The sequence below is a fragment of the Talpa occidentalis genome, unplaced genomic scaffold (assembly GCF_014898055.3).
Source record: "Talpa occidentalis isolate TD23 unplaced genomic scaffold, MPIMG_talOcc4v2.1 talOcc4.10, whole genome shotgun sequence".
Lineage (NCBI taxonomy): Eukaryota > Metazoa > Chordata > Mammalia > Eulipotyphla > Talpidae > Talpa > Talpa occidentalis.
The window spans coordinates 17931620-17951416 of record NW_023600993.1 but is presented as its reverse complement, the minus strand read 5'-3'; the positions used below and the strand labels follow the sequence as shown (position 1 = coordinate 17951416).

The 19797-nt window shown below is 37.6% G+C and overlaps 1 protein-coding gene across 2 annotated transcripts in view; it reads right to left on the bottom strand.

The window, feature by feature from the left end:
* Positions 1-5265: 5265 nt before the first annotated feature.
* NR1D2 (nuclear receptor subfamily 1 group D member 2) overlaps positions 5266-19797 on the bottom strand; it is a 29459-nt gene continuing 14927 nt past the window's right edge. For both annotated transcript variants that reach the window (XM_054692744.1, XM_037525157.2), the window contains exons 5-8: positions 18842-19464; positions 16946-17131; positions 14894-15104; positions 5266-8692 (exon numbers count right to left, since the gene is read on the bottom strand). In XM_054692744.1, the coding sequence (XP_054548719.1) occupies positions 8496-8692; positions 14894-15104; positions 16946-17131; positions 18842-19464 (1217 nt within the window). In that variant the 3' untranslated portion in view covers positions 5266-8495. The remainder of the gene's footprint in view (positions 8693-14893; positions 15105-16945; positions 17132-18841; positions 19465-19797) is intronic.

Sequence of the window (19797 nt, the reverse complement as noted above, 5' to 3'; positions counted from 1 at the left end):
TGAAATCTTGGGTTGAAGTGGGAGTTTAACTCTAAGTTGACCGTCCCCAAAACTTAATTCCTACAGTATGCTACTGACAAAGGTAAAGAAACTACTTGGGAGACAGCAATGTGGTTGTTTTCTTGAAAGAACTCCAGAGACCAAATTATACAATTTCTAACACTGGGCTATTCAGGGGCCTGGTAAACACAGAAACCACAAGGGGCTGGGAGGGCCACGAGGCAGGAGCAGCAAGTCTCCTCTAATTTGCATTCACTTTGCTCTGCTCTGTTTTATAACAATGTCAGCTCTATGGAATAAAACCAAATGTGGTTTCTGTGTCTTTAAGGCCCAGGCCACTTGGGCAATGAGTAGGTTGCCATGGCAACTTGTAATTCTACTGTCTATTAAATGGAAAAGCAACAATAGAAAATCCCTGACAAATAAAGTGGGATAAGTCTCAATGACAATTATCTGTTTATTACAGACTGGCCTGGAGTACTTCAAAATACAAATATCTAGAATCCTTTACTACCTCTGAATGAAGCAGAGCTGGGTTTTTTCTTTTCTTTTCAAAAACTCTCAGTGAGAAAATAAAACAAACAAACAAACAAGTTTCTAGGAGAATTTAGCAGCAAAGCCTCTTCTACAACCCCAGAAGAATCTCCCACTGTATACACACACACTGCAAAGAAGCAGCAAGTAGGATTAATCGATTCAGAAATCTCTATCCACCGGAGGTAATGCCTGCTAAGTATCCTACTTCAGACTTCCTGGGGGAAAGGCCTGTGACTGTGCTAAGCTTTAAGTGGGTGCTTTGCACCTTGGCTGAAAGACTGTCAGGCATTTTATGTGACACTAAAACTATAAAAACAAGGGAGATTCAGTCTCTGACTTCTATAGGTTCACAATTGGGGGGTGGGAGGGGAGACAGACACATAAATTATATAACCAGATTTCCCAAGTGTTATGGCTGAACAAGTGTCCCTCCAAAAATCCTCATGCTGAAATCCTATCCCCTAATACTCAGAATGCATCAGTATTGGAAGCCAGACTTTTTAAAGAGGTAATTAAATGAAATGAAGGTCAATAGGGTGGGCCTTAATCCAACCTGACTGTTGTTCCAAGAAGAGGAAATTTGAACACAGGCATGTACAAGGGTAAGATGGTGAGGGCACGGGGAGAAGGCCATTTACAAACCAAGGCCTAGAACAGATCCTCTCCGCAGGCCCCTAAGAAGAAACCAACCCAGACTTCTAGCCTCCAAAACCAGAAGCTCTTTCACCAGCATGTAGTAAAAGAAATTAGGAGCCAGTAGTATAATAATGTAGTCCCCAGGGAAAGAGGAGATTCCAGGTTCCCTGCCCCACCCAAAAGAAGGGGTGGAACTGGGCAGGGAGATGAAGCTAGAAAAGGTTGGGAGGACTGAGAAGGGAGGAAGAATCAGAAGAGAGAAAAGAAGCAGAGAGAAATGGAGAAAGAAGACTGGAGTCAGTTGGAGCAGAGAAACGTGAAGAAGCGGCACTGGCTTCTCTGCCTTGGACTTGCGCCAGGGACTCAGGGGACATGGATGAGGCACTCGAAAGAGACAGAGGCATGGGTGAGAGACCCATGAGGAGGCTAACAATGGCAGCCTTTATCTTGACTTCAGTTTTGATTTTGCTCTTTTCCTTCCAGACTTGCCTGGCCCCTTCTGACTCTTTCCGGTGGGTCTCCACCAGAAGATGCCTTAGACCTGTAGCCAACTTCCAGGCCCCGGTGGCCCTGCTTTGGACCTACCTTGTTTGGTTGGGCATTTACCCTCGAGGGGATGGGTAACTCTGGGTGTTTCATGGGGAAACTATTTTAGCTATATTCTTTCTTTTTCTCCAATGTACACTGATTGTTATTAGCTCTTTTCCATTGAAGGTCTTATGCACTATGAGTTGCCCCAAGTCCCGTCTGAACAGGTAGATTGAATCATGGACAAGCAAGTCCAAACAGTTTGGTCCACCACATTGACCATGAGGTACAATGAGAGACAAAAATTGTTAGATCCTGGGCCTCCCCTGGTAGCACAGCGGTTGAGCGCTGGGCTGCGAAGCTGTCCGCAGCCTCTGCAGCGCCAGTGGGACTGGCGAGGGTCACACATGATGCCACAGACCTCTCCTGCCGTGCCCACTGCTCCCCTCAGCAGTGTATTTCGTCTGTCTGTTCTGCTCCCTGCTCTGGCTCTGGTGAATTCTTTCACCCTCCCGCACTTCTGACTGTACCCAGTGCTTGTGTAATTAAATAAATAAATCTTCAAAAAAAAATTGTTAGATCCTAACTGATTTTCTCGAACTGTCCTTGAGGGAGAAGGCTAAGAGCTGGCATGGGCAGTTGGGAGTGTAACCGTCTGTGCATGTGCAGGTGTAGCTCAACCCAGGCCAAGCTGTGACAATGTTCTCCTCCCAGTCTCATGGATTTATTCTAAGTATCTCCTCCTAACTCCCTTGGAAGAGCCAGGATAATTCTCCTTCCCAGCACTAGTTACCTCCTGCATAAATCTGATGAATTCTTTCCCTAGAGGACAAAGAGCCCACTCCTTTGGGTAGGAGCCTGTGACACTACCAATGTGCCATCCCTTAGCAGAGAGTTGGGAAGAGTTCAGGAATATGCCATGCTAACAGATTTCCGCCACACACATAAAAATGAAGGGATTAAACCGCAACAGTAAAATATAAAAGTTTTGAACATTATCTTTTCAATTAGAACTCAATTGTAGGATTATATAATTTTATTTTTTTGATGTTTTATTTCCAGTATCTTTTTTTTTTTAATTTTATTTTTATATTCCCCAAACAATTGCAACCCCTTTATTTTGACCCCAATCCCTTCCCCCCATCCCCCTTCCCTCATAAAGTGTCTCTGGTTCATAGTTGTTTGTTGATTATGATTTTCACTTTCTTATATTCATTTTCCTGGTCCCTTATTTAAGTTTTCTAGATTCCTGCTATGAGTGAGACCATCCGCTATTTTTCTTTTTCTTTCTGACTTATTTTGCTGAGCATGATCCCTTCCAGCGCCATCCATGTTGCTACAAATTGCATGTGTTTATCTTTTTTAAATGCTGAGTAATATTCCATGGTGTATCTTCTTGATCCAGTCATCTATTTTTGGGCATTTGGGTTGTTTCCAAAGCTTAGCTATTGTAAACAGTGCTGCTATAAACATAGGGGTGCAGGTGCTCTTTGGAGTTGATGTTTCTGTGTCCTTTGGGTAAATACCTAGGAGTGGAATTGCTGGATCCTATGGAAGCTCTATAATTTTAAATAATTGTTGTGTTCCTAACAACTGGCTTCTTAAATTCTTAGAGGTGTAGCTCTCAGATCTCATGAGCCCTCACTGGCCAGCACCAGTGCTCCACAGCTAGAGCAGCAGCGACTGGCAATTCCTAGTCAAAACGCTGCCACCAGTGGCCATTTATTCCATGTGCACACGACTCCCACGTTTTCTGGATTGTGCCCAAGATTCTCACAGGATTTCATTTTGCATTTAGATATCTAGGACAGTCTATTCTTCAAAGATCACGTCAGATAAAACTGCTTAGAGTCAGCATTAGAAGGAGAAAGACATAACCAAGAGAATGAAAGTGTAGGTGATTTCCACTTTGGAAACTGCCCCACTTAGGTTTAACTGCACAAACTTAGGAAATTAATGGCTTGGTGGGAGGTAGCTCCTGGATGGAATAGATGAAAATGTACGGCTTACTTGGAGACTTTCAAAGATCATATTTAATCCTATGGACACCAGTAGGAAAAAAAGAAGGAAAAAATAGGAACAATATATGCACTGGGTGTTTTGTAGTTTAGCCTTTCTAAAAAGCTTGATCTCCTTCTTTAGTGAGTTGCATTAATATGTAAGAAAATGCTACTTTGGGGAAATGCTACTGATGAAAGCATATTTACATTCTGGCGACCCGCAGACTCCAAGTTTCTGTCAAGATTGCCCTTATGGCTCCTACACCATTCGAGGTTCCGAGCTACCTGTTGTTCTAAGTGGATCTGACACTCTGATGTCTGAAAATCACCCCATAGCAACCAACTTTCACTTGTGAAAAGCAATACTCTTGCCATAGTCATTCTTTAGCCTTTACACAAATAATTAAGAAAGCAGATATAGGGCATCTCCCTGGTGTCACAGGAGTTAAAAGTCTCAGAGCTATCATCAGCCACTGTGGTATAAGCTCAATTCACCGGCCAGTGAGCTAACCCACGTGACACACTAGACCTCTCCTGTATTTCAGTTAATCTGCCTGCTCTGCTCCCCACTGTCTCTGGTGAATTCTCTCACCCCTTGCACCTCTGGCCTACACCCCAGTTCTTGTATGTATAAAAATAATTTTTTTTAAAAAATTTTAAAAATCAAGCAAATATAACCAATTTTAACAGGCCCAAGTGCATGTACAAGCTAAAATCAGATCCATGAGTTGGCTTTCATTTACTCACAGGTAGTATTTCAAAATTCTAAAGGAATTTCATCTATTTCATTTCCCATCAACCACACATTTATTAGAACTCAATGTTTATGAGGTTGTGCAAAGGGGCAAAATACCACAAGAACTTGGACAGCAATTCAGACTGTGATCAACATCCTGATCAACACCCAAAATGGGTTAACAAGATTTTGTCTCCTGATAGCACTTTCCAAGCTGCCCCAAGAAATGTTCAGCACCGTAAGAAAAACAAGAGGTTGCTTGGTAAAGGGAAAAACTGCATCCCACTGAACTCTTCCTTATGGGACTTGCGATGCGATGCATATCTGCTCACTGAGAATAGAACTGGCATAACACCTCAGTAACTTTTACCCAGCATTCCCCAATGCACTTAATCAAGAGGCCCTTTTCTCCCACCTAACATCAACTAATATTCTCAGAAAAGCGGCGGACATTACTGAACTGGGAAACAAATATAGGAAATGCTATTTAAGTAACTGCCTTAGTCCCTCTAGTGCAGGCGGTAACCACTGAGAGGGAAAGAGGGTTGGTCGTGCTGAGGAACCTTATTCCATTCACAGCCAAGGCTGATTCTTGGCTAGCACCCTCTTCAGCTTTCCCTATTTCCTGGCCAGAACATTACCTTAGCAGGTACTACAAACCACTCTCCAGCTGGCATTACAGAAAATTGCAGCAATCCTTGCTAGACTCTCCAAACTCTAAAATCTTTTATAAAAAAGCCCTCCGTGTGTGTGCGTGTGTGTGTATTTCCCCATGCTGAATCAGAGATTTACATAGGTGATGGTGTTACTCTCAGGGAAAAGCAGCAAGTCAAATTTTAAGTGGTCTATAAAAACGTCAAAATGGAAAAAGTCGCCACATTTGGTTAGAAATAACATTTATTACCCCTCCCCATGTACAGATTACTTCTCAGAAACATGAAGATTTATTCATGTCCTCATCAAATACAGTTGTAGAAAATAAGTTTAATTATTTCCTGTCAACAATATATTTCTATCAATTTTTTAAACAATAGCCATTTAGTTTTTCCATGTTAGTTCAAGAACAGCTTCAAGTTTTATGTTTTGGATCAAATCAAGACAATCTTTGTTTATAGGTAACAATTTCCTGACAAGAGACCCTCCCCCCAACCCCTAAAAAAAAAGTCTATATCCTAAGTGATAAACTCTTCTTGTACATTCAGCAAACTTTATATTGGAAAAGAAAAAATAATTGAGATAGGTACTTACTCTCGTGCACAGTAATAAATCTAGCTGAGCTTCTACACCTTGCTTTGCAATGATGTTTACATAAATCATATCTTACCAAGTTACAATGGTAATTTCTTGAAATGTAGATATGAAAGCTATACAATTAATCCACTGACATTTCCTTTTAATTTTTAAATCTGTAATTAAACCATCACCCTAAGGAAAAGCTTCATCCCAGGAAGGTGTTTACCCTTTCCCTCAGCTATTTCTCTCTAAAAGCGAGAATCCTCTCTCAGACCATGTAAAGAGATACATTAAAAGCACAGGGAAAAAAAATGTAGCTTGCTGACATAATGCCCTTAAGTTTGCTGACACAATGCCCGTATTTTAATTTTAAAATGCAAAATCAGTTAAAGCATCACTTAATTCATACAGTACATTATTAATTAATCAACAGTGTCCCACTGACTCAGAAGTTTCCTAAACTGGTAGCCTTCTCTGCATATAGTAAGTTTATAACCAATGACTCAACCAGAGAATGTGCTTGTAATAGGCTGCTGGTTTAATGTTAGAAGATTCAACATTGGGCTATTTTCAAATATAGAAATGCTACCGAAGGCATATGAATATTAATTTCGTTTCCCATTACCTACAGAAAGAATTCATTCAAATAAAATTTTACAAGACAAAATGCGAATCTATATGCGAATCTATATATAGATGTATACATGTATATACTGAATCTAACTAAAGTTTTATAAGCAATACTAACATAGTTCTGGTTACACGTTCCTAAAGACTTAGTAATTGTTTTAAAGGTAACATGTTATAAAGAGGCTTATGCAAAAGGCAAAAATTAAGAACATGATCTCTGAGGTCTTCGTATTACTTCGAAAAGCTGTTTCTATTCCCATAGAAGAAAACTATGCATTTATCTTAGGGAAAAAAATTATAAAAAAATGCTATCATGTAAAGAATTCACAAAAACTATACTGTATATCCCATAAAAGTCTTACCTATTTAAGGTAAACCACGATTATGGTTTATATTGTATTACAGACATCACCATCACCTTTCCTCTTTAATAATGAGAGGGTTTAACTTTTTTTTAATTACTTAACTAGTGCCACAGAAATTCAAGTCCCAGTAGCAACAAGTTAAACAAGATTACAAAATAAGGCATTCTGCTCACGTCATTAAGATAACAGGCTGAGTAAAATAAAGCGGGCTCTTTTCATTTTTTGCAATTTTATATAATTCAAAAATTAGAAGACAATCTTTAACAAAAAATCCAATTAATTGTTATTTTCCGGGGAAACAGAAAAACATACATAAAATCCTCAACTTTGGCTATTTATCCTACTGTCATAAAAAGAGGCTGATCTATCTAATAAGCCCAATATTAGAAATATGGATATCTTTGACTATAGACTATTTGCAAGTCTGTGGGTCACACACAAAACGATTTTTCAAACTAGATTAAATCTAATTTAAGAATATCCCTGTAGTGTTATTTAGGGGGAAGAAAAGGAAAGTCAGAACACATTTGTGCATCTATTCTCTTTCCCTTTCTCTTCCTCTCTCTCTCTCTCACACACACACACACCCCAAACAATGAAACAGTTTTCTTAAACATTAATTGGTTCTCCAAAATTCTTTATCATCAAGCTGCAGCATGTGTATAAGGGGCAATAATGTAACCTTTGTCAGCACAAGGTAAGAATCTGAATAAACTTTTAAACAACTAGTACCTTGAACTAAAGATTTTACCAAAGATGAATTCCAAAATACATGTGTTGTGAAATTTGGACTCAACTGCCTGTTGCACTTTTTAATAAGTGTTGCTTAAATAAACAAAAATACAGCGTAAGTTCAATATTCTATTGTCTAAACAACTAAAGCGATGATTATGTCATCAACAGGTAAAATGCACCTAATTTGGGTCTTTTGACACCTCTTGTTTTAAGTTTATTGTATGATAAAGTTCTTCACAGTTTAAAATATTGTGAAGAAATATATTTATGTATAACTATATTCACATACATATTATGTACATATACTATGCATTTGATGTACCCATAAACTTTGAATATATGTGTGCCAGTAGGATACCCCACACATATGCAGGAACCCTGAATAACAGATTGTGTGGACAGTGAAATTTCTCAGTAATGCTTAGAAACAACAAAGACTATTATTGTGGATAATTATAATAACAAAAATTTTACCATATTTACATAGTGCCTATCTCCCAAGAGGTAAATATGCTTTATAGACATTTTTTAGCATCTCTGTGGGGGGGGGCATTGGGAACACTATCAAGTTTCATTTTCCACAACCAACTAACCTCCCCAGGATCATACACATTAACAGAGACAGAGTATAATACAGACATGGAGGTCTCCTAATTTGAAAAGTCTCCAATTACCAGATCAAATAGTCTTGTGGAATCAAATCTCCATCATATAATAGAATTTCTACCACAAAGGATTAATGTTTCAATCTTCAAATACCTGTGCATTGTATTTATACCACAGGGAGATCAAAATGTTTTTTGGCTTTGGCAGATGAAAAAGTCTGACATTCAGTGTGACTATAATTCAGTGTAACTTCTCCAGTTTAAGTGCGACACAGCTGATTGGTCTGTCAGGGAAATGTGGTCAATATCTAATCATGGCTGAAGAAATCTCAATCCAAACAGCTACTGCATGATAACAGAGATAGCCTACAATCTGTATTGTCTTAAAGGTCTTTTCTATCTCCACATATAGTATACACATATAAATAAGCATTTCAGCACAAAATGTACAGTTAGCATGAGTCAGTTCATGTTTAAATAAACAAAGGCCTTAGGGGTGAACTTTAAAGGCCAAGAGCTCCTCAGAGTGCATGTTGTTTAAAGATCGAAGATCTGGCAACTTTAGAAGAAGTTTTGTAAAAATAGAGGCCTCATTTGGATGATTTTTCATTATTAAGGTCCTTAGTGCACGGATAAGGGTTTCCTGCAAAGCTTCCACAGAATTGACGTTTTCTATTCCAGATCGATCTAATGGAGAGAGATGAAGGAAGAACCTATTAGTAACACTAAATATAAATTTTAAAATTGGCTCATTAATGCCATTAATAAATTCAAACAAGGTTTTATACATTGAAACAAAGGCAAAAAATTGATAATTTTTTAAGTTCTAATGACAAATTTTTGTGACTAGCACATTACAAAAATATATATCACATAGTACATTTGATAATCAAAATTCTTTACTGCTTAGCTAATTTTGTTCATAAAAAAACTAGGGGTTCTGGTTTTTAAAATTAGATGCCATCTGTTGATTTCAACTGCTAATTGGCAAAACGGAATGAATAATGTAGTTTAGAAATACATTTTCACCTCATCCACCATATATCCACATTCATGTAATACCATGTCTGGCAGGCAGTTTCTAAAATGGCCTCCAGTGAGCCCCTATCCTGATATATACGTCCATGGGAGCCCTCTCCCTTTGAGAGGGCTAGACATACTAAGTCACTAGTAATAAACTATTAGATCACAAAATAAAATAAAACCTGGCTTCCATCTTAGGCACTTACTCATGCAGAAAAGCAGATGTCACACTGTGAGCTACCCTATGGAAAAGCCCCCATGAAAGCTGCTGAGAGTGGTCTCCAGTCAACACTCAGGGAGGAAGTGAGGCTCTCAGTTCAACAACTTGCAACAAACTGAGTAAGCCTAGAAGCAGTTCCTTCCCTAGTGGAATCTTCATGAGACCACAGCCATGCCCACAGCTTAATGGCAACAGCCAAAAATCCGTGAGCCAGAGGCACACATCCACACCATGCCCATATTCCTAACACTCAGAAACTGAGATAATAAATGCGTCCATTTTTAAGCCACTAAGTCTTAGGGTAATTTGTTACACAGTAATATATAAATAATACATTATTGGGCCTCCCTGGTGGCGCAGCGGTTGAGCGCTGGGTTGCAAAGCTGCCCGCAGCCTCTGCAGTGCCGGTTCGATCCCCGGCTGCTCCCCAGCCACCGGAGGAGGGTCCCACAAGGCACGCAGACCTCTCCTGTCGCCCGCTGCTCCCCTCTGCAGTGTACCTCGGTCCTTCTGCCTGCTCTGCTCCCCGCTCTGTCTCTGGTGAATTCTCTCACCCTCCCGCACTTCTGACTGTACCCAGTGCTTGTATAAATAAATAAATAAATCTTTTTTTAAAAAAATACATTATTGAACTTTATTACCTAGTTATATGAATCTGCATACTCTAATTTTCCATACTATGTTTAATAAGCTCATCATACAAGATGTTAATAAATCAGTGATTTAGTATAAACCAGCAGTAAGGTATCTTAACTAAGCCTATGTCTTTTGCCCATGGACTTTTTACATTAGCAAGTTATTTCTCCCCTTTCCAACAGGAGGCAGTAGTGTGCAAGATATATTCACTATCTCCCAGTACAGGGAGTTGTAATTATTAAAAAGACTTCTCTCAAAGCAAGCAAAATTTTCTGGCAATTCACATTCCTTTTTTCATTTCTTTACAAGGAGGTTGAGGAGGTAATTAGTAGCTCAGTACTTTGCCGTTTGCAAAGTAAGCATTTAGAACAAAATCTAAAATATAATAGTGAGGGAGAGTAATTAAGTTGAAATGTAGAAAAAAAAATGATGAAAACAGGTTTACAGTAGACTAAGGTGGAGAGCTACAGGTGCCTTGGTGGAGAGCTGTGGTTACACAAGTCTGCAGAGGTAGTTTCCTGTATCTCTGAATTGTACACAGTATTATAAACTGTTACCTTAATAATTTTTAAAAACTGTAATAGAAAATTTCATAAAAAGGAAGATAGGCTTAGCTTCTATTTAATAAAATCTGGACTATTCTTTTGGGAAAAGAAACTGATGGTGGAGCAGATCATAAATTTTTCAGATAAACTGTTAGGAAAAAAGACCTCTTAACATGTGACTTTGGCTATACAATCCTAAAACTCATCTTTGCAAAAACACTTAAAGTTTCAATAATGCTTTCAAAAGCCTCCTTGGCCTCTGATACTCAAGTAATTATTTTTTTAACATCCTTACAACTCACTGATTCATTATTGAATGTAAGTGGTTACTATGACAGGTGCTAGGGATTTAGCAGTGAGCAAAACAAACCAAAATCACTTCCTTTAGGGAGTTCATGTTTCACAAAATAATTGGTTTGCACTGTATGATCAGTAATTTACAACACCAACAACTGGGAAAGAATGACAGGGATTTCCACAAAAAAATTAAAGAAAGAGGCAAACAGTAAGTGGAGAAGGCTATTTGAGATAAAACTAGTATTGTTAGTAATTGGTCCTTTCTTGAATAGTTCATGCTTGGAAGACCTATGCTTCTCTACACAACCCAGAATTTGGGAGAAATGAATATCTATACCAAAAAGCGTAAATTGTATTAAAACTTCAATTTCTAAAACCATGGTCTTCTTGATTTCAAGGTCAAGAACCTAACTACAAATCTAGCCGTACTGTAAATAACCATGCTCTAGAAATTGGAATAAAAACTGCACAGACTGAAGTAAATGGTACACTAAATGGTACTACCAAATCTTCTACACGTACTCATTTCCTACAGGATGAAAGTTAAATACTTCAATAAAACCCTATGAGGAACACTGAAACCCATATCTATTTTTTTAAGGTTGATCTATTGATGCATACAAGAGCTAGGGTACAGTTCAGAGATACCAGGGGTGAGAGGATTCACCAGAGACAGAGTGGGGAACAGAACAGGCAGATCTACTGAAATACACTGCTGAGGGGAGCAGCGGGCGAGACAGGAGGTTTGCTGTGCCATGTGGATTAGCTTCCTGGCCGGGTATTAACAAGTGCAACAAGTGCTGCAGTGGCTGCTGATAGCTTCATTGTGCTGAGACTTAACCACTTGCACCACCAGCGAGGCCCCCCAGAATATGTTTTAATCCTCAACAATGTAAAAGAACCAATATAGCAAAAGAGCATAATATGGAGGAAACAGGAAACTGTCTCCTTGTAAAATAAGATGCTCTCTAAACTGAGAGATTTTGTAAAAATTAAGGATCAAAGAATGGAAGCATATTAAAATTATAATTAAAACCAATAAAGTAACCAAAAAGTAAAACAAAAATTGAGAAGAAAAAGAGGGTGCTTTAATTTATCAGTTATCTTTATAATAAAAAGACAGAAGAATAGTATTTAGAGGTGGATGGGCAATCATCAGGACAATCAATCATCAAATCATCAAAAAGAAAGATGATTAGAAATCTACTTTGCTAAAGAATAAGAATGGGAGTAGAGACTATTTCATTTTCTAAATATCTACAGTTTTTGTATTTAATTTCCTGCTTAGATGTTGCTTTCTAAGTTATGAAGAGTTACAATTGACATGAACACTGTCCTACATTTAAGTGAAAACAACATTTGTTTTAAATGCATGGAAATGTACATAACTGTTGTTTATGTATCTTCACATATAAACAATAAAAGGGAGAATGCATTTTATTATTCTTAATCGATCTTTTCTGTTTAGTACTTCAAACTTTCTTTATATACCACCTATCAATAAGCAGGCAAAAAGATAAATGGGTGAACAGGTGAATGAATAGATGGATAGATAATAGTGGTTTGGGGTTTATACTATCATCTTTAATTTCTAATTTAAGAAACAGGAGCCTCCCTGGTGGTGCAGGAGTTAAAGTCTCAGCGCTATCAAGCTATCGCTAGCCACTATGGAATGAGTTCGATCCCAAGCCAGGGAGCTAACCCACATGGCACAGGAGACCGATCCTGTCTCACCTGATGCTCCCCTCAGCAGTGTATTTCAGTAGATCCACCTGTCTGCTCCCCACTCTGTCTCTGTTCAATCTTCTCACCCATCCCACCACATCTCTGGCCTACACCCCAGTTCTTGTATGCATAACTAAATAAATCTTTAAAAGAAAAAAAAGCATTGTTCTTACAATCAAAATGAGATTAAAACAAAATAAAAATCAAGTTCTTGGTAGAAAATATAAATGAGGGGTCTCCCTGGTTGCACAAAGGGTTAAGCACCGCACTATGAAGCAATCCGCAGCCTCTACAGCACGAGTTCGATCCCCGGCCGGACAGGGAGGAACACACATGGCACAGCAGACCTCTCCTGACTCGCCCGCTGCTCCCCTCAGCAGTATACTTCGGTCAATCTGTCTATTCTGTTCCCCACTCTGTCTCTGGTGAATCCTCTCACCCCCATATCTCTGGCCTGTACCCCAGCTCTTGTATGCATAAATAAATAAACCTTATAAAAAAAATAAATGAAGTAAATACAGTATTATTCTCCTGGCCTAGATTTCCCTTTCACCCCTTGGCCTTCACTTCTTCCCCTAAGCTATCTCTGGGGCACACTCCACCATTTCTACCTCCTCTGCCACAACCCATTTGAGCAGAGTTCATCCCACTGACTCATACACCTAACATTATTTCAACAGCCTCTACCTGATGCTTTGGCTCTCATGACTCACCTGTCTAATCCATCCAGGATAAAAATGTGGGACTACTATTAAAGCCTGGCTTTATTCATGCGTTATCATTCCACTGACATTTTGTTGCCACATATTTCAGCTAAAACTTCTCTGCTTAGGTCTCCTAGTTATCACTTATAACCTGGAGATTCTCTAACTCACAAGTATTTTGTTCTTCCCTTTGAGGTACAATTCAGGCTTTAACAACCTGCTCCTTCCCTGCCCTATCTCAAGTTCTCTCATGACATTCCATCTCTTCTTTTTCTGGGAAAAACCTAATTAATTCATCCCTCAAATTCCAGCTCCACTTCTATTTTTCCCACAGTCTTCTCAGATGATTTTGTCTTCCTTCTGGTAATTCAGTCAGAACTACACAGTTTACTACCATAAAGCCTGTTCTGTTAGCTTTGTCTCTCCAAACAGAAATGTAAATACTTTGAGAGTACGTTTACGTCTTAATGTTTGTTATGTCTTCCTGAGCATCCAGCACTTAAGACAGAGTCATGACGTAAAGAAATTAATAAGTAATTACCTTTGGTTTTACAGTAAAAGATTAATCTGCTATCAACTCCATTACTAATTATTTATCAAGAGACCATGGTAACTGAAGTGCAAGAGGCATTCAAGGTTACTATGAAAACAGGTACCCTTTATGGATACATTACTATATCGTACTACTCCCATATCACAAATACATTTTTATCTACCCAGGTAGAAATCAGAAGAAGTAGTCAAAGAATGTTTTCAAATGGCATAAACTTTTAAAATACTTCCACTGTATAGGTCCTTTAAGGTATACAAAGAAATTGTTCTCCATGAGTTATTAATAACTTAAGACAACTAGCACAATGTCTTTTTACACAATAGGAAGCAAATGGGAAACTCAAAGAAAATCATATCAAAATATTGTAAAATTCTCAAATGTTTTAAAATAAAATTAGTAATACCTAAAAATGACTGACATGTGCCACAACAAAGTCATTATGTGTCCATTTATAATTTGCTATTGGGAGTAATCACTGCCTTAATAGCTTTTCTCTGAATGGAAATACTTTGGTCAGAATAACTGCAATACAAATAAATTCAAGCTGGCAGGGAAATTGGGAAATATCAATGATTCATAAAATATTAAATCTACGGACTAAAAAATCTTGGTCACTCATTCCAACAGTGACCGAGCATTTAGTCTGTGCTAATCCCCATGGCTAGGCTTATGTGGCAATACCTCTTTCTTTCAAAGGATGAGGAAGCCAAGACTCAAAAGGATAAAATTACTTTCCCAAGTCACATTCAAAATTCAGTGGGAAAGTTGGGTGAAAGCCTACAATTTATAATTCAGTAATTTTTTTAACATACTGATATGTCTAGGTAATTTTAACATTTTCAAGTAACCCACATAGTATTTTAATTGAAACTTAGATTCATATTACAACCACCTATGTGGAGATAAACAATGTCCCAAGAAGTAAATCCGTGAAATTAAAATTTAGATTCATAAAGATTATGAAAAGCTAAAGACTCAGACAAGCAAATGTGAGGCCCATCGAAATACTGTTTTATTACTATATAGTACTTTCACTGTCATGATAAAAAAAAAATTAGATTCATACAGACGAGCACCTTCTTTAAGATGTCTATAAATGCTTGCTGGAACCTAGTTAACTGCTACCTTCTCCCTAACTGGTCGCTATACGTTAGGGGTAGCACAATTTTGAGTCAGCTTGCTTACCTGCAGATACCAGGACAACTGCTGTAAACAAACTCATCTCTTCATCACTAAGTTGGAGGGCGTTTAGCTTCTCACTAAATTCAAACATAGAGTTTAGCAGATCCCCAGCTCCCATTGAGTGTAAATCATCCACACTATACTTCTTTCCACTTAAAAAGGTGACAGTACGCTCTTTTGCATCAAATAATGATGCAAACCGTACCATTAAAACCTGGAAAAAGAAAAAGATTTAAATGTATTTGTGGAAGTTGAAATGTAATGTTAAGAAATAACTCATTATTCAAATCAGTTAAGAAAGATCCGACATATGAAAGAAAACCGTAGAAGAAGAATTAAGTTTATGTTTACCTAGAACCATCTCCTTCAATCAAATTATCTATCAATATAATAAAAAATTCCAAGAACATCAAAAAACTTCCAGTGACCAGTGGCAAAATATGTGAATCATGTGATACTCTGAAACTCTATTAATAAAGATTCTGAAATGCAAATATGAAATTAAAGCAGGCATTAATGCCAAGAAATTTGAAACAGTCTTGGCCAAAGTTAAAGAAACATGAAAGAAATTCTTTAAGTTAAAAATATATCACATGGTCTCTAAATATTGAGTAGAAAAAGCAGTAATTCAATGTAGCAACACTGACAACCTTCAAAATGCCCAAATGTAGCCAAGACAAATGCCAATAGATGAGCTCTAATTATATTATTTCAAGAAACTGTAACTCAAAAAGACAATACACAAAGAAAACTATTAGAGTAAAAGTGTTCTACACATCGTTTTAATTGAAATCCAAAGCAAAACCAGTCCACAAAGCAAAACCAGTTCCTGATATAAAGCAATGACATCTAGGTCACATATTTCTCTCATAACCAGAGGAACACTGAACAAATACCTTCCCTTTGTAACGCTTCCAAGCAAAGACATGTTTTATCTAAGACAATCCAAAAAGAGAGCTGGTCTTCTATGAAGATGGTGCTGAATCTAGAATACAGCAATCTCAAGACAGAAAGAACAAAAGCCCTGGAGTCTGGGATTTATCTTCCGGTCCCAAATGTGCTATGAATTTACTGATAATCAAAGAGAAGTCTCTTCACCTCTCTGGGCCATAGTTACCGACCTAACCTCAAAAATGGGTGAAATGCACTTGATCACTGACATCCTCTCTGGCTTCAAATATGAAGTCTGAGGTTTTCCTTTAAACTGAAAGTCCTAACCTACAGGAGCTACTTTTGAATTACACATAGCTATTTTATTTATGAAAATGGCTCCTCCTCTGTGCACTGAAATGTGTGAAAACAAGAGTGAGGAGGAAAAAATGACACAGGGAAAAAAGAGAGTAAATATTAGAGGATGTAATACTGAGCTGGCCACCACTTGACATCAAGAGAAACTGAGAACTCAACCTTGTGGAACCATCCAGGGAGAAGTGAAAATCTATCAAACCCCAGCAGCACCAGGAAAGCCCTATGTAGGTGAGAGGCACCTAACCAAACACAGGGAGAGACAGTGTCAGATTGTGCCCTACTGAAGTCAATGTAGGCACTGCCCGAAGCCTAGGCAGAACACACTTCAGCAAGAGCAGATGGAGTAGGATGCGTAACCTAGGATCCTGCAGTGAGGCTGAGGTTGAGATGGTCTGTGGTGGCATATAAGGGATATATGACACATTCCTCAAAATAGTCTACCTCAAAAAGACAAAAAACACATTCTATTCACACTCTTTATTCTGTATTAAACATAGTAAATGTCAAGCCAGGCTCTCCATAAGTGTCTAACACTCTGTAGAACCTAACAAGTCCACACTTGACAACAACACTAGAACTTGAAGTTCATATGCTGGGAACACAGAGCATTTATAGTTCAAATTCTAAGTAACTTGGTTTACCTGGTCTCTGCCCAAGATCCTGATCTTGGGTCTCTGCCCAAGATCATTTTTTTATTGGTAGTTTCATCCTCCGAACTACAAATACTTAGAAAAGAATGAAAATAAACTAATATTTGTCCTGCATCAATAGTCAGAATAAATAAATTAATTAAATAAATAAAACTACCTCAAAAGTCCCAGCCTTTAAAAGGTTGACCTGGTCATGCTGAGAGAGATCTCTGAACCCAGGAATACGCTTTGCAAATTCCACCACTTCTTTCACAGCCGGGGTGAAACTCATTGAAAATTCTTCCCAGATTTCATGTCCTGACTTATGAGGATCCACATATGGAGACTTACTCATTGGACAGACCTAGTATTAACAAAACAGGAAAAGGCTTAAATTGTGATTGGTGGTAAAGTACATCGAAAGTGGCATCTCAATCACTGGAAACCCCAAAATGAAAATAACCTACAGATACAATTAAATCTACTAATATTAATACTTTCTCCATGTGCTACTGGCCTTGTGATAGAAAGCCTCAAGGCAACCTAATTTAAATGGCAATTAACTTACTATCATTAAGAGGTAGCCTAAACAAAAATGAGATTTATAATAAGCTACTTCAAAAACCTATCCAGGTTTAAGAGCTTATTTTGTAACACTGCTGCCACCTTATGCTGGTTTTATGGTTTTCATACAAATTCATATATATTTACTTGACTCTTAACCCTGTTTGTTATGGCAGATATTATACTCACCATTTCTTAGATGTGGAAACAAGAACTCTAAGAGATTGAGTTAATTATCCAAGTATAGCTAGAAGTCACAGGGCTAGAACCCAAGCCCACATTTAATTAGTATTCCAAAACTTACTTTTTTCAAAGTATATATAATTTCTAAAAGGGAAAGATAGTGAGATGGCTCATTTTTTAAAAAAAGGTCGCCATTTACTTCATAAACAATGGTGTGACCACTGACCTCCATTTATTCTACTAGGAAACAATTACTGGAGAATCAAGTTACAACGTCTAAATGAGGACCGGGGAGAAAAAAATAGGAAAGTTTAAGAACCCTACAATGATGATGATATATGGACTGTATATTAGTAAAATCAGCTTTTAAATTTTCACTAAATCCACAGAAGGTCCAGGAAAGTGATGATTCTATAACCATGGAGCACATCACAAAATCAGAACCTAAATGCTCACATATTCTTCTCTCATTAAGACACTGACTAAACCTAAAATATAAGGTCACCTCTCACATCCATGGACTCAAATATTTTAAAGTGAGAAAAAAAAAAAACCTAACATGAGGACTGAGGTAGAGTCAACTATTTTAAATGAAAAGACAATATTTTAATTACCTGACTATAGAAAATATCAAGCACGATCAAAGGACCTTATAGTTTAAACTGGATATGATACAATACTGCTGTTTTTGATGAAACTTGGGCTGAATATAAACACTGCACTTTCATGTAGATTGTTGCATTTGATGGGGAAAAAAAAACACTTGAATAATATTAACTCATCTCACAGAATAAAGTCTGAAGATATCCTTAGAAATTAGACTATTGAAATCATAAAAATCTTAAATCATAAAGCATTCATGTTCCGTAAGCAAAGAACTTTGTGCATCACATCATTAAAGCAAATTTCTTCCATAGAAATCAAAGAGTAACTGTTTCAAGTTAATAAAAGATCAGACCTTTGAGAAAATCCCAAAGCTACTATGGCTATGAATTACCAGAATCCTTAAAATTTAAAGGGATTTCTAAATATAAAGGACCAAATCTGCATGATTCATATTCTACAAAAAAATCCTAATATTAATCATTGTATCATGCTAGGTATACATGCTTATATCTAGTTTTGTGTGAAATTAGGTCATTCAACAAATGCTGTTGACTAAATCTTTGATCTAAAATACTACACAAAATTGATCTCGTGAATCTCTTTGGTTTTCTGACCAAATGTTAATACATAGCCCCATATTAGTATATCTCCCAAATAGAAGACTATTTTCAAAGCTTTCCTTGATACAAGAAAAAAAAAAAAAAATTTGATTTCACTATACCAGATGCATTCTCCCTCCAGTGTTGCACAGGTAACTATTCTTGTTCTCATTCTGAGAAAATCCGTCTATGGAAACTCTATCACATACTCTTTGAGTATAAGCATTTGAGAAGTTCATACAATGTCCATTTGCAATACAAATGGCATGCCCATTTGGGTAATGCATTATGTTTCTCCCTTTGTACTGTCCATTGAGATGCTGCTGGCTCTCACTACAGGGAAAATGGCTGCTAAGCCCACTGCCACAATGGTCATGATTCAAATTATATTGCTCCATGTTCTTGGGAATCCTTTCCCTCTGGGACTGCATGGTCTCTGCTGAGTTTTCTCGCTGCTCTTGATTATACATAAAGGTATCCTTGTGTGCTCTGGTGACCATGCCAATCACTTCTTCCTTTGCAAAATCAGAAGACGGAGGAGAACTTTTGATGTTTTCTTGTTCCAGTTGGGGCTTGGGTCTCAGCTGTTCCTGGGCTGGTAAGGCTGTCTGTTCATGATGTTCTATTAATGTGTCATTCTGCAAATGACCACTGAACTGGCTGTTCATCATGGTCTTCATTGCACTTTGCATTTCAATGAGCATCCTCTGTTTTTCACGCTTAGGAATACGACCAAACCGAACAGCTATAGAAGAAACAGATATTTAATATCTAGTATTCTAAATAAGACCTGTTTATACAAAAGAATAACACAAAATTATAGCTATGGCCTCTATCACATAAGTAAAAAATGTCTATTCATGTTAGACCCAGATTGTTCTAATAATATTCTAAACCTTCTGGTTGTTTCTGATGTACCATAGCAAGTAGAAGTGGGAAGAGAATTTTCCATTTTTCTCCCAAAACAAAGCTAAGAAGATCTACCTCTTGGCGATTTTATAAGCAAAATCTAAAAATGAAATCTGAATTAACTAATGAAAATCACAGTTTGAAGTGAACCAGCACCTCATTAAATGGC